Raw genomic sequence first — 15,969 nt, 5'->3', positions numbered from 1 at the left:
TTCACCTTTATCCGCTGTGTAACCTAAATCTCCATTGTTTTTGAAAACAGGGTACCTAGTGAATGTAAATTGTAGACTTTTTTGTATTGCAATTTGAAATCACTGTCCATTGATATCCCTAAATATCCCGTTTTCAAAAGAAAACATAGATTACCCTGTGGATAAAGGATAACAAGAAATGGAAATTCAAAGAACCGGAATTGATGTTGGGTATAGATTGAGGACGAAAAAAGTAAAACTTTATTCCCAAACCCTTGAAAAAAGGATGAAAAACTCAATTACAGTCTTGTTTCTCCTTTGTCTTATTATCTTCCTTTGAAAGACTTTTACAAAAAGGTTAAAGTCATTTTAGCATTACCTTGGAGTGTCATGGTCATAACCTTGGCAGCCACAAAGCAGTCCATCCCATAATACCCATCTGCACCAAACCCTGCAGGTAGAAGAGAAAACAAATTAAGATGAATGTAGAACTAAAAACATCTGGCTGATTTGCCTTTTTAATTTTACTTTACAGTCTCACATCCAACTCTGTCTTACATTGTGAATTTTGGAGTAGCAGCTTTACGCGCATGTAGTGCACAAACCCCGGAAGTTAGGGATGTCGGCCATGTTTGAGAGTTTCTTTTTGGCAGTCAGCGGCCAACCCGAACACTGATAGAATTTTATAGGGCTGAGACTCTGGTAGTTTAAGGGTTAAAATGTAGGCTAGATTAGCTAGGTATTCTGCATTGTTGTTTGATGGATGTTGTTGTCATACTTTGTATAGATGTACAATTGCATAATGTACAAAATGACCAATAAGCTGGTGGACGTACCGACTGATAAGTATCTAATACCAGCTCAAAAAAGAACAAGAAACAGCCATGACTTCAAGTACCAGAGTTTCCAAGCTAGGATTGATGTGTTCAAAAATTCGTATTTTCCCAGAACTATCGTAGATTGGAATTTGTTATCACCAAGTACAGTAGGGGCATCTTCTCTGGATAGTTTTAACGAACGCTTGCAGATAGATGTGCAAAAGTTAGGTGTGACGGATCGTTCAGTGTAATATAACCAGCTGCTGCCGCACCGCGTGCCTGCGAAGCTGGTGTGTTACGCCGAATGGCGGTTATACCGGCTATATAGATACAGATACAGACAGAATTGCCATGCAAAAAGTTCATTAATTCTAACAACTGGCAATGTACATAGCATTAGAAGAATTTATTTCAGCTGATGATAAATCACCAAAGGAAGAACAAAAGTCATCAAAAACATAAACAGAAAATTTTCACAGAAACAGAAATGGTATGGAATAAAAGACTAGCGCAAACACTTACCAAATTGCATTGGCACAAGACCACCAACTAGGACATTCCAGCGGTACTCGAAAAACACGATGGTCTTCTTTGGGAAGTCAAACGAGCCTCTCAAGGTGATATCAAAGGAAGAAAAGATGTCTTCCACACTCTTGCTCAACAGCAGGTCAATAGCTTCATTCACAAGGTCTGCAAGCAGTTCCTTCATGCTCTTAAGAAGGTTGAATGCGAGGATTGGGTCGATGTTGTTTAAGTCCAACGTCTTTCTGATGTCCAAGAACGTCATGTTCATGACAGGGTTAGTTGCGGTAGTAGACCTCTTTACCAGGCTGTGGTGCATTTTTATAGCTTCTTGTTGCTTCCTGTAGGCTGCTAAGGCCTTGAACTTGCCGGCTGGCTCAACCATCTGGACTGCTGTCGTTGGGTCTGGGATTCGTTTTGCTGCCTTTCCTTTGTATCGAAGAGAAGAGGCTCTGGCTGTGTCACCAATCAGTTTCTCTTCTCTACAAGCAAACAGGGGAATGACGGCATTCTTTAGGATTACTACTTTGTGGCAGTGTTGTTCGTCTGCTTCGTGGTCACATACGTGCAGTTTGAAATCCACCACAACTCTCTGACCATCGGGGTTCATGGCAGCGTAGAAGACTTGCACAGCTTCTCCAATTTTCGCTTTTTGCGAGAACCTCTTGTGTGCCTTTGGAATGGTCTCGGTGAATGACCAGTTGCCAACCCGAATGGTCAGGTGTCGGCCACACATGTCCGTGTCCAGGCTGACGTGGCTCATGAGGTCTGAGTGGTCAGCATCCAGGTGGACACAGCAGGAGACACCACGACAGTTTCTGTACGGCAGGCACTTCTTGTGGTGATGCCACATCTGGGGTAGACCTGGACACTCTGGAGCTTTTGGGTCATAGTTCACATGAAGTGTGTGCTTGCACTCCTTTGCCTGAACCTCTAGCCCATTTCCCAAGGTGTGGATCATAAGGGGGACGAATTTTGGAGTTTTCACCAACGTCATGGCTTCCTCTGAGGCTTGGAGATCCCTTCGCCTGCGAGTGCAGTAGGGAGGCCTGGGGATGCTGAGCTCATCCAAGATGGGGACGTTCACAGCACAGATGTTGTTCACACACATCAATAGGTTCAAAGTTGTGACAAAGGTCTGGTCAGGCCCACGTAGAACACTGTACTGCAGCTTGATGTGGTCTCCAAAGTCAAGGGTCTCCAGAGGTCCCTCCGAAACGTCATACGTAGAGCTGAAATTCAGGTAGCGCTGCTCGTTTTCAAACCTGATTGTCGTGCCAACGTCCGGCAAGCAGGGGTTGATCTTCAGCGAGACCAGGAAGACGGGTTGAACGACTTTCAGGTCAACACTTGCTTGACATTGGATCCCCACGCAGTGTTCCAGAGCCACACATGAGACCATATTGTTGGACAACTCAGCAACATTCTCTGCCACAGTTTTCAAGATGCAGTTACTACCAGCAGTAAAGGTTGGCATCGTCAGTTCCTCCTCCCACAAACTTGGTTGTCGAAGAATTGCTGCATCTATTCCAAGCTGCGACCCAGTGAACGAAAGATACTCCGCCTCAGCTAAGGATGCTGGGAAATTCTTTACCTTTGACAGGACATTTGCAAATGTTGATGCATCAGACTGCTCGATAGCCTTGTTGGGTAGGCTGACATTCTTCAGAATACTGTGGACAACCAGGTGGTTGTCTGTGGCAAAGTGGAGGTCAAGGTTCACACTGATGAGTTCACCAAACACCAGGGGACGGGCAGTCCATTTCAGTTCAATACTGCTACTGATGCGCTGGGTTTGTACTTCTCCATTGGCCACTTCAAAGAGATCTGCACTGAACTGTTGCCCACCAAAACTGTATAATACAGTGAAGGTGTTGGGGTCAAGAGAAAATGATAGGTCAAAGGAGTAAGATTTCACTGCATAGTCCAGCTTGATGCAGCCGTGGACTCCAAGGCATTGGTCAGCCGGCTGGAGGAATACTGTGTCGTCTTGTTTCAAGGACAGGTCAGGGCAGACCGTTGCAGTAAGGGATGCAGTGTCACACTCATCCTGCTGCAGGTAGTTGTACATGTCGTAATGGCGGAACACAGCCTTGGTCATGGTGTCAGTGATTGGTCCAGTTACCGCAGGATCATAGTGGACAGACTGGAGGAACTTTGCAACTGTCTCTGGCCAGGCTGAAAAAAATAATCAGAAAAAGATCAGAATATGCACTAACTGTTTTATGAACCATAAATATAGAATAAAACAGGGCTTCAGATTTAAAAGAAGATTGTATAAGAACTTTTTTTACACGTTATACATGTAGGCTTGTTTCCAGAAAGGACTGGTTCCTGCAATGCAATAATTTGGCAAAAAATTGACTTTAAAAATGTCTTCCAGGGAAAATACTCCACCTAAACATACAATTTCAACTCACCTGTTATAGAGAAAGATCCAGAGTATGGACAGAAGTTCATGGCTTCTCCTACTTGTTGACCAGTCAGGGAAATGTTCCAGACTTGTACACAGGCCAGGTTCCCACTGAAGGCATAACTGTTCCCATCAGCGTCTTCCGCGTACCCTGCCCTCGCATTAGTGTCCGTTGCGAGCAATCCCGGCTGGTGTCGTACCTCCCCGACAACTTCACCGTCCACCCACAGGTATCCTCTTGCGGTGACATTGTCGTAGGAGATGCCGACAAAGTTCCATTCTCCCGCCGTCACTGCGTTTTCTTCCGACTGAAACATCACATCTTGTACGCCAGCCAGGGTCTGCATCTTGAGGTTTGCACTCAGAGTCCCATTTGGTGAAAGCCAGAGGTACAAACCGTGGACATCAGGACCCACACTGCCTCCTGTGTAGTCAAAGATTGGTGCAGACTGGTCAAGCGTACTCGGACGAATGGCTGCGAGTATGGTTATGGAAGATCTTGACTCCAGGTTGCCATCGTTTGGGAAGTCTACGTATGCTGGAGAGTCTGCAGTCACTTGTAGGGTCTGAGACCCACCGTCTTCGTTGTTGAGTCCTGTACCGGAGGTTGTTCCTTGGAGGACGGCATTGTCTGCAGTCTTTGTTACATCCATTCCACCCAGTTGTGTGCTTAGAGGATAGAAAGCCATTGGATGTGCAGAAACACCTGAAAACATTAAAAAGGTTTTTCTCATATAACATTTCACAGAAGCAATTTGTTTGGTCAATGTAATATTATTATTTTCAGATTGATAATGGCTATTCTAATGTATACAGCCTGAAAATAACTACTTAAGTATGGTCAAAAAGTTGTTTCCAGTACTCAATAAAAGTAATTTCTCTACAATAAGTGTCTGATGGACAGGTATATTATTCAAAAATTCATGACTCATTATACAATTACTATAAAATTCATCATCCCATTTATACAGATCTGTAAATATAACATAGAATGATCATATATTTTTTGCCACTCCTAATGTAAGAAATTTGATTCGTATACCAAATGACTCTACATCAGCTCTCTCAAGCCCGGAAGGTGCCCTATAATGACCATATTTAAAATATGCTGAATTGAAAAAGACCTACTAAATGTAGCATCTGTAATCCCCAAGGTACATTTTGTACAATGTCATGTATGCACACTTCAGATGGATTGATGTTCTGAACAGTATCGAGGAGGCCTCAGTGAAATAGCCTTTTTTTAGTGTAAGTGGCCTTATAGTATCTGATAGAATCATATGAATTGCAGCTGTGAATATTACATGTTGTACATGTAGATGCAGCACAGCATACCTTCAATCGTAAAGGGAACATCTGGATCAAGTGCTGCTTCTGGAAGGAGGATGTTGTCCAGGAGGATGAACTCTTCATCTCCATCCCCAGTGTTGAAGATAACCCTCAAGTTGGCCTTGTACTGTTGATCTTCTGTCATGCTCTCAATGTTGTACCTAAAGTAAAGAAACATTGCTTACACAACACAGCTGCTGCTTTTCTTTCCAACGCAATTTTTCTAAAGCATTATTTATGCTAAATCTATACATTTACATGAATTTATCATCATCCGGGCAACTACTATTGAATGTTAAATTATATAAAGAGAAAGAAATGGAAGTTAGGTAATTAACAGCTATGTAACATTTAATAATCTATTAATATCATCTTAAGATTTGGTTGTTTTCTTGTAACATACTGTTATATTACAAGATACACACAGGAGATATCTCTTATGCTTGGTGTGTTTCTCCTGTATTTTTGCTGAATTTTGACTATTGAACTTTATTTTGGAAGGGACTTACCTTATCCTGAAGACATCGCCAATAGGTTCCTCTTTGTCCTCATTTAATGGCAGTAACAAACTGGAAGTGAAGACATAGCTACCCAGTCCGACAGACAGTTCATAGGAGTTCACATCAACCTGGTACCACACACTGAAGGACCTACGTCCAGTCTGAAAATCATGAGAAATCAAAACTGTCAATGTTCTTCTACCTACATTTATTTGGAAACATACTCTGACTTGATAGAAATTGACTGTAAACCAAAATGTCTTTTGGAGTAAATGGAGGAAAAAGGTTTTCTTCATGTCAAGACAAGTTGAGGCTTTGCGAAATACTAAAGTCTTTTATTATGGATCTAGTAATATGTATGATGTATTGTGTGAAATACTGTAGCTCCATTTTAGTTTTCAGCATCTTCATGGCATGGTTAAGCTAGAAGTATGCAGTGTATTTTAGTAACATAATGGTTACCACTGTGGTCACTAAAAAAACATGAACGTTAAATCAAGAACTCAGCAAAAATGTCCACATCTATTGTACCTTGAAGTCTACAGACAAGCAGCATTCGGCACTGCTGCATTGGTCAGTGTAGCTGCATGTGAGGTTGCCTGGTTCACTTGGGAGGGTGGTGTTCTGTTCCACACAGGTGTCAGGGACTGTTGCCTGAACACTGTGGCTACAGGCATCCAGACAGAACAGGTCAGATGTCCCCAGGGAGCGGAACACTGCCTGTTCTTTCAGTGGGTTTCTGGTTTCCTCTGTAAGGAAGCTGTCTACGGTGTCTAGAAAAGGAAAGAAAACATATTGAATAAGAAATCAAACAACATCCTGCCTATGTGAAATGAATTTTACTTAATATTTGTGTGAATTACCTACTGATTCTGTCTAACACATTATTCCCGCTGGCTCTCATAAGGCAACAAACGGTACCCAACAAATATACAGGAGACAGGAAATGAGATTACATTTGGGACCTTTGACCTAACTTCCTATCAGTGTATATAGCATGCCTAAAGTGTGGTAATCAGTTTCTCTACTGCATACAATAACTACAGGCACACAAGCAAAAAGACACACTGAAAAATGTCCATATATGGCAATAAAGAAATACCACCCTTTTTCTTTTAAGTGAACATACACCATGTGTTGCTTCTTATTCAGTTTTTCCAGAGCGACATACAAAATTTTCCTTCTGCTTCACTTTTTTTAGAATATTGACTACCTTTTCAATATTGTATTTGCTGCCTATTTACAATGTAATAGATGACTAGGCATCCAATGAAGGAAGACATTAATTAGTATAGTACACAAATAGAACTGGTAGCTTTTACTAAATACCTGGAAGGACATATGGAGCATCCACCAATGGGTGGGCAGAGGTGGCCTCTATGGTGAGAGGCATGTTGGGTTCCCTGGTCCCATCAATGGTGACATCAAGTTCCATGCTAAACTTCATGGAGTTACAGTCTCCACCAGCAGGGTAGTCAACATTGTACCTGAGGAGAAAAAACAGCCATCATGAGACCAAAACTGAAAGCTGTTACCACCTTCAATTTTTTTATACATGTAGAGTACAAAAATCAAGTAAGTCTGTTATACTTTTGGCAGTTGCTGTCAGTAAAACTGGTAGAATGAAGATAATGGAAAGAAAAAAAAGAAACAGTTGTGTTAACCAATTGGCACTGAGGAGAAATTAGGAATCACCAGTCTGCATCAAATACAAGGGTAGCAATAACCTATCAGCACTAAGGACAAGGCATAGCGATCACCAATCAGCATCAAGAAAAAAGGTGGAAATCACCAATCAGCACCAAATACAAGGGTAGAATAACCAATCAGCACCAAGGACAGGGATGGCAATCACCAATCAGCACCAAGGACAGGGAAAGTGATCGGCAATTGACAGCAAGGATAGAGGGAATCACCAATTGGCAACAAGGACAAACAAATAACAAGCATTCAGCACTAAGGACAGGAATCAATTTTACTTACTTGACAGTGATTGGACCAACAGTGTCACTCTGCTCCTCTCCCCATGGATACAGGAATGGTTCAAAGTCGTGTTTTCTGTTTCCAACAGCTGCTTCCACCTTGTATGTCACAGGGTCATAAGTAACCCCCATCTTAAAACTCCAGGTCTTCACCTAAGAAAGATAAACAGTCGTTGATGATATAGCATCTTCCTGCGACACAGAAAAAAATTATCCCATTATACTGACATTACGTGAGGTAAAGATTAAAGACATTATGCATTACAAGATGATATAAGAATTCCGTAACTACCATTTGTTTGAGAACAGATTTGGCAAGATTGTCATCATGATAACGTATTGAAATGCAAAGTGCCTAACATCACATGAGTGCATCACTGGAAGTAAAATGTAATATTCTTCAACCAATTCAACCTTTTAGAAAGAAGATCACTTGCTTCAAATAACAGTAAAGGATGCTAGCAAGCAAATGCATGTTGAAATAAGTTAAAACAACAGATTTACATAACCAAACCATACCCTTAGGTCAATCTCCATACAACAGTTGAAGCCAAGACAACCTGGGTTGATCTCACAGTGTAGCCCAGGAACACTGCAAATAAGACACAGATTAATGGTGTAAAAATTAAGGAAAACTTTCCCAAGTGCTTTTTCATTTCAGATGGTCAAGAGTGCATGCAGGAAATTTAGTTGAGTACCAATTTCTTTATACAAAATTTGAATGTAACTACATTCTGTCTGAGTATCGAATTGCCATTACCCCCTCACCATTCAATCTGAGCAAGGAAAACAAATCGATGCTGACTTCCATCACATAAATGCCCCATAAATTCATTTATCCAATGGAAAATAGTATGAAAATTAATTTCTTATATACTGAACAAGCACAACAATGCTTTAGAAGAAAAAGGGTTTTCACCAGTTAAGCCTACTAAAACTGTGATCTTCTATTGGACACGAAAGACAAATCATATGTACAGTAAATACAGACTTATTGTACACGTATTAGGGAATGAACTGTGGACCATGGTTCAAAGGTCTTGTCCTCACAACTGCGACCCTTTCCAGCAGTAAGAGAGTCAAGATTCAAACTCTGAACCTCTGCATCCAAAAGCTGAATTGCTCACCACTAGACCATACATGCTACTGAAAATACCACATTTCATTTCAATTTCTTCATTTCACTTACTCTGGAAGTCTTACACTACTACTTCACTTACTCTGGAAGTCTTACTCTCTTACACTACTACTACTACTACTACACTACTTACTCTGGAAGTGCGATACTGGAGCACTCTGATGGTCCAACCCCGCTAGGCTGGAGAGAGCACTCCTCTGCACCAAGCTGGTCCCTCATGTTCAGTTTACAGAAGACTGCGTCCATCACATAATCATTCACAGTTCCACCCATCTCTGAGGCAAAGCCAGACAGGCTGCTGTCACCTGGAAAGACATGTCAGCAGAATGAAATACTGTAAATTCTTTTATTTTATCTGGGACTTTATTTTGTGGTAGAACAGGAAAGAAGTATTTTGTAGTGAGTGTTTTGTGGTTGAAACAATTCTGTAGCACGGAAGCAAAACATATTGAAACAAATATTTAATGGTTTTTGGTAGAGAGGTTACCATAAAATACAATCACTGCAAATGTTTCAAGATTTACAGTCTAAAAACTGGTCATGCACAGGGCTCAAATTTCATTTTGAGGAATAGGTGCACTAATAGGTTCTCAAGAAAAAAATTAGTGCACAATAAAGTATGTTAACAATACCCAACAAAATAGTTTGAGCATTCGAGCTATGTCCAGTATCAGGGTGAAGTGCACGAAGTTAGGGTGTACGAAGTTACAACCGTTTCCTACTGGTTTTGAGGCTATATCGGGAGTCACAGATGACGTCAAAACATTTATTGGATGACGTAATCTAACTTCGTACAGTAGGCAGGGTAAGGTGTCAAGTGTACGAAGTTGTCCGAAGTTGTGCAAAGTTACGTGACGTCATCTAACTTCGGACAGTGGGCAGGGTAGGTCAACAAGTGTGCAAAGTTGTCCTAAGTTGTGCAAAGTTACGTGACGTCATCTAACTTCGGACAGTGGGCAGGGTAGGTCAACAAGTGTGCAAAGTTGTCCTAAGTTGTGCAAAGTTACGTGACGTCATCTAACTTCGGACAGTGGGCAGGGTAGGTCAACAAGTGTGCAAAGTTGTCCTAAGTTGTGCAAAGTTACGTGACGTCATCTAACTTCGGACAGTGGGCAGGGTAGGTCAACAAGTGTGCAAAGTTGTCCTAAGTTGTGCAAAGTTACGTGACGTCATCTAACTTCGGACAGTGGGCAGGGTAGGTCAACAAGTGTGCAAAGTTGTCCTAAGTTGTGCAAAGTTACGTGACGTCATCTAACTTCAGACAGTGGGCAGGGTAGGTCAACAAGTGTGCAAAGTTGTCCTAAGTTGTGCAAAGTTACGTGACGTCATCTAACTTCGGACAGTGGGCAGGGTAGGTCAACAAGTGTGCGAAGTTGTCCTAAGTTGTGCAAAGTTAAGTGACGTCATCTAACTTCGGACAGTAGGCAGGGTAGGTCAACAAGTGTGCGAAGTTGTCCTAAGTTGTGCAAAGTTACGTGACGTCATCTAACTTCGTACAGTAGGCAGGGTTCATGCATTGTAAAAAAATTCATTTATTTCAAGTCTTTTTGTCTTTTATTTCTCCTCTTAACGTTATGTTCCACCAAAAACACAGAATTTTTAGATCTCGATCTAATCACTTTTATATTTACGTCTCAACTTCCGACAATTTCGGTAACCTCCCGTCTTTTTATACAAAGTTTGGATGACGTCATAATTAAGATGACGTCATAACTTCGGACAACTTCGGACAACTCCGTACACCCCCTGACTGACTGTCCAAAGTTAGGATGACGTCATGGTTAGCGTGACGTCATAACTTCGGACAACTTCGGACAACTTTGGACAACTTCTGACATCTAACTTAACTTAGGACAACTTCGTGCATTTCACCCTGATACTGGACATGGGTGGAGCATTCAACCAAAATTCCAGTAAGTAACTTCAAAATTTTCAGCAATTAAGGAAACGAAACGTGACAAATGTCTAGAATATTCTGTACAATGGTATATGACTATACATATGCAATGGTACCTGTTTGTACATAACTTTACTCAAATATCAAAGTGCACATTCAAACAAACCCTGTCAAAAATTAGGTGCACATTTATTGGGTGCACAAAAATGCATTTTGCACCCAGTTTTCATACTATGCCTTTCACCAGTACAAATGAGATTTCCATCCTGTATACAGTTTGAAAATTTGCTGACCTGGCAGTTGAAGAGCACTACATGTCTCTGCTGTGCACTGTCGTTTGGTGATGAACGCATCAGACAGAAGGTCCCATCCGTTCTGACACATGTCATCCCTACACTGGGCCACGAAGTAGCTCACTCTGTAGTTGGTGCCTTCATCTGCCACTGTGTACCTACAGAGAAATTGGGAGACAGTGTTGTTAAGTTTGTTACTGTTATCATCATACATGTAGATTCACATGGGAGTTACAAGTATTGTCATGGTATGATACTTGGATTCTTGAGTTCAGTCCACTAGCTAACATACCAAGATTTGTAACTGGCAAATCTTCTTGGACATAAACCATGGACATACAAATTGCATATTACAAAATATACACCTAGTATTTACAGACTACAATCAAATTTACTGATTTATATACATAAGAAGCTCCTACCAAAACTTGGACTAACAGGCAGATTGTATGTCATGTGACACACTTTTCCCTGTAAATATAGGGCTACATATCAATGTCTTTTCAATGGCCTTAGTTTTTGGTTCTTGTGCATGTCTTGTATCTGTGTTGTGCAGGAGACAACAGATTATAGTGCTCTAGTAGGTTGTTGGTTGTCAAGGATCCTCTGAAACTGAGAGATTTTGTTTATTACCAGTGTATCTTTAACATGTAGAAAAGGAAGTTCTTGATGTGTCATATAGGTAACCCTTGGATACAGGTGAACTAGCATTACCTGATGAAGAAAGCTTTTTCGATCCTAATTTGCTGCTCCTGGCCCCAGGGGAAGTCAAAGAAGTTGTGGGTGAAAGTCTGGCTGCCGATTCCGTGGGACACGACGTACGTACACGGGTCGATGTCAAAGTGGACACTGAGACGTTTTGTGATGATCTGCAGGGGAAATTTAATGAAAAATTATCTGTGTTAGATTTAACATTATGAAAAAGAATTCATGAACCACCAACTGAACTAACTTTTAAAAAAATCATGATATCTTAGAAATTTTTGAAACATGCCTATCCCATGGCCCTACCTACCACTGTGAACATGTTGAAATGTGAAGTAAAAAGGTTAACATAAAAATGCAACTTTTTGACAAAAATGCAACTACCACTCTCTCATTGGTCAAGACAATAATTGCCAGTCTCTCATTGACTAAACTGCTAATTGTGATGGACAGTCAAGAGGACATTCAGTATAATACTGTCTGTGTTATGTTTTACTATACCTTACCTTGTAGTCAAACTCATGGCAGCAAGTGATGCCTGTACAGCTGTTATCAGCCCCACAGTCTGTCCCATTTGAGAAGGAAGAGGTCCACCAACAGTTGTCTGCCTGTGCGGTGCAAGACTCAGTCATCATGTAGGGGATTCCCTGGCACTGGTATATGTTTGCAAGGGCTTCCTCTGCCACAGCGTCTGTGGTGTCAGCTCCGAAACTGTTCAGGTAGGCTGTTACACTAAGGCCTGGGTTGGATGCTGTAAGAAAACAAATTACACTTCATGTAAAGATATTTATATTTTCCTGTGATAGAAATTTCAACGTCAAACAACCTGCGGATACTGAAGGGGATGAAATTTTGCAATACTAAATTGGACACTGCAAGGCATCCCCTGATGATCAAATGATTCAGATTCAGGTGGTATGATATACAAAAAAACCTTAGCTTACACATTAAGATGGTGGCAATTCCTGGGTTTTTATAGATACTTGAAGACTCTCTTTCAATGGATGCTTTTGTAGTAAATATACAAACCACTACAACCAATCAGCACCAAGGGCAGGGATAGTAATTACCAATCAGCACCAAGGAAAGTTGTGATAATCACCAATCAGCACCAGAGATAGGAATGGAAAATACCAATCAGAACTGAGAAAAGTTGTTATAATCACCAATCAGCACCAAGGACTGCAACAAAATTTAGCAAATCAGAACCAAGGAAAGTTTGGTGGCAACCAATCAGCACCAACAACGGTGATAGCAGTCTCCAATAAGAACCAAGAACCAAAAATCAGCACCAAGGACAGTGATAGCAGTCACCAATGAAAAGCAAGAAACGTTATGGCAATCACAGGGATAGTAATAACCAATCAGCAGCAAGGACAGGGTTAGGAAGCACCAATCATCATCAACGACAGTTTAGAAAATTTTAGTTTAGCAAATCTAGAGCATTTAAGTTATAATTTCTCAGCACTCACCATCCAGCTCGCAGCTTGCTTCAGTGTCACATGTTGGTTTTGGGAAGACAGAGTTCTGCATCACATGACCACAGGATTGGCAGCTGCCAGGGTCAAGGCAGGTCATGACCTCAAGGTCGATCCTGTACTGTCTTGCCTCAAGTTCATTCCACAGAGTGTATCTGAGTTCAAATGCATCCATTATTTTTACCAGAAAGTGGCCATAGTTACACATGTCATAAGTCCTAATGTACATTTTCTAGATTATACAATATGCCACATGATATTTTGTATACAGTTTTGAATCTACTTGATTCTATCATTACATTTCGTTCATTTATTAACGTTAATCTTGGATCTTAGAAAAATCTATTTTATGTGAAGAATTCAAGTTAAGAATTCTTGGACCTCCTTGGAATTCTAAGTTTATTTCTTGAATATTTTCTAACTTATTCAAATATAATTCAATCCCTACAACTGGCTAAAAAAAGGAGATTTACTTCCGGACATTTCGAGTGACATCCATCACTCTTTTTTAGTGTCACTACAATGAACTGGCAGTCTTCAGCATCATTTATTGATGCATGTCACTCAAAACATCTGGAAGTAAATCCAGTTTGTTTTAAATCCAGTTGTAGAGATTGAATTGTATTTCAATATTGTTTACCTGGATGTCTAACCTTCATAAACATATTTTCTGACTTACTTGAGCTGGTACAGACTGCCAATCTCCCAGACTTGCTCCACTTCCCATTCAAAGTCGTACAGCCTGACCGTGTGGCTCAAACTGTGTAGGGTCAGGGTCAAGGTCATGTCACAGGGGTCAAAGCTCACAGCCACCTTGGATGACCTCGTTTGAACCTGAAGGTCACATTCCACGCAGGTTTCAATCCCGGTACAGGAGTCGTGGAGTGAATACTGGTACGTGTCGGGGAGGTTCAAGGTGCTGAGGTCAAGGTCACATGAAGGTGACATTGAGGGGACCATGCAGGTGTCCTGAGGGTTGAAGTCGTCAGGCAGACCCCAGTATCTGTAGGCAGGCTGGAGGGCTGCGTCACCCAGACTGTCACTGTACTGTGTGACCAAATCCTGGATGGTGCCAGCTCCTGTATCAAAGATGGTGCATATATTCAACATGTAGACATCCTTCCAATGGGTAGCACTCTCATATGACATAAAGCCAAAAAATATTATGTTAAATGTAAATCCTGAGGTCTTGTCTTAGTGGATACTGAGATCAGTATTTAGCAAAATGTTAAGTTGATACCTGTGGAAGCTGTTCTAAATATCTTTTACATGGTATACCTCAAAGACAATGATAGCTTTAGCTTCAGAAACTAAACCACCAGTAGTTAATTCTATAACATCTTAAGACCTGTTGGCTTGTGTGACATAGTTGTTAACAATTGAACTGAGTCATGATCCTTGTCAGCAGTTGGTCATGTCACAGCCTTCTTGACAATAACACACCATCAAAATTGTACAAAGACCTATGTCAAACATGACTTTACTGACAGGCTGCACTTCAAATGATTCTCACAAGGGGGACATACCTGGGAGAACAGGCATCTCCTGAACACATGCAGGTTCAGGGATGCCCACGTGTGACAGGATGACCACTGGTGTAGTGCAGGTGTCCACACATGTAGTCACTGAGAAGCTGAGGTAATATGTCTTGGCTGGCTTGTCATGGCTGATGGTGTATGTGAGGCGCAGCTCATCATTCAAGCCAACACTCAGTGTCTCTTCAGTGCCTGTCGAGGCAAAAAGTGCATTTGTATGCCATTACCTATTAAGGAAAATGTACTGAATTTTGACAGCATTAATTTCTCATCTATCATAGAACAAACACTAATATTTTGACTTGAAGAGATAGGTGCTCTAAATGCATTTGATTTCACAGTGGTTCAATTTGCTGTAAAGAGACATGGGAATGTTTGTGTGTTTTTTTTTTTTCTAAAATGAAGTACAAAAGAGCCAGTATACATGTATTTGTATGATATGCGGCCCATTCAAATATTCCAATCATACTGATATTACAACGAAAAGAAAAAAGAAAAACGGTATGTCACATTACAGTCTAAGCCTTGACGTTACATTAACCCTCTCAACACGTCATAAAATTTTTTCCTGTATACCATATACGACATATAATTTCAGTCTATACAGGTGTCAATTAGTACTTTTTGTGTATTATTATTACAGCTGTTATGTAAGGAGTAGATTAGGAAAACTATATATTGCTGGAAAGCTCACAGAATGGCCTTTCCAAAACAAGCAAAATAAATATCATACCATCAATCTGAGGACAGCAATCGTCATGGAAACCACTCAAAAACACATTTGCATCACTCCCAAAAAAAGTTTCACAAAAGAAAATATTTGGCTAGGGGCTGAGTTTTTTGTGTCATTTATCATAAAACCATGTAGAAATACTCAACCATACATACACAATGCTGGTATGCTGTTAGAATGACCAAAATCTAAAAATCAAAGCATGATTTCAAATAAGTTCAGTGTTGGCAAACAAATGTTACCCCAATAAACAGTTGTGCCCCCCTCCCCACACCTGTAGTTGTACTATTAAAATAATGAATATGCCTTGTGCTAAATGGCAAATTATTTTTCTGGATGTTCTCCACATATCAGGGAGTCAAATAAATCCATTTACTATGACTTGGGTAGAGAAACAGGTATCAGAGTATATAAAATGTCAATTTGGACCAGTGACCTATCTGACCTGACCTGGACCTCCTTCTGCCCCAAGAAAAACAACAAGGAAGCATGCATGTAGAACTCATTAGACACGGTGATATCAGCTCATTTGATCTCAACAAAAACAGCTGGGTGTTTGCCTTTCTGTCCCTCAAGGATTTCCCCTGTCATCACTCCTGTTAGCCTCCCACAAAAATATCCACCAAACTGTCTCCATTTCTGCTAAA

At 40.8% G+C, this 15,969-nt stretch overlaps 1 protein-coding gene across 1 annotated transcript in view; it reads right to left on the bottom strand.

Moving 5' to 3' along the window:
* The window catches only part of LOC118406510, a 95,951-nt gene that overhangs the window by 45,917 nt on the left and 34,065 nt on the right, over positions 1–15,969 (bottom strand). Inside the window, exons 39-54 of the mRNA XM_035806571.1 lie at positions 14,581–14,781; positions 13,734–14,133; positions 13,049–13,209; positions 12,083–12,327; positions 11,586–11,740; positions 10,872–11,029; positions 8,815–8,986; positions 8,063–8,135; positions 7,545–7,696; positions 6,891–7,048; positions 6,093–6,334; positions 5,571–5,722; positions 5,068–5,222; positions 3,740–4,438; positions 1,320–3,497; positions 359–430 (exon numbers count right to left, since the gene is read on the bottom strand). Coding sequence (XP_035662464.1) covers positions 359–430; positions 1,320–3,497; positions 3,740–4,438; positions 5,068–5,222; positions 5,571–5,722; positions 6,093–6,334; positions 6,891–7,048; positions 7,545–7,696; positions 8,063–8,135; positions 8,815–8,986; positions 10,872–11,029; positions 11,586–11,740; positions 12,083–12,327; positions 13,049–13,209; positions 13,734–14,133; positions 14,581–14,781 — 5,373 coding nt within the window. The remainder of the gene's footprint in view (positions 1–358; positions 431–1,319; positions 3,498–3,739; positions 4,439–5,067; positions 5,223–5,570; positions 5,723–6,092; positions 6,335–6,890; positions 7,049–7,544; positions 7,697–8,062; positions 8,136–8,814; positions 8,987–10,871; positions 11,030–11,585; positions 11,741–12,082; positions 12,328–13,048; positions 13,210–13,733; positions 14,134–14,580; positions 14,782–15,969) is intronic.

Source organism: Branchiostoma floridae, chromosome 19 (genome assembly GCF_000003815.2).
Source record: "Branchiostoma floridae strain S238N-H82 chromosome 19, Bfl_VNyyK, whole genome shotgun sequence".
Taxonomy (NCBI): Eukaryota; Metazoa; Chordata; class Leptocardii; order Amphioxiformes; family Branchiostomatidae; genus Branchiostoma; species Branchiostoma floridae.
Note: the sequence above shows the minus strand (reverse complement) of the source record. Positions and strands in the feature narration are given on the sequence as shown.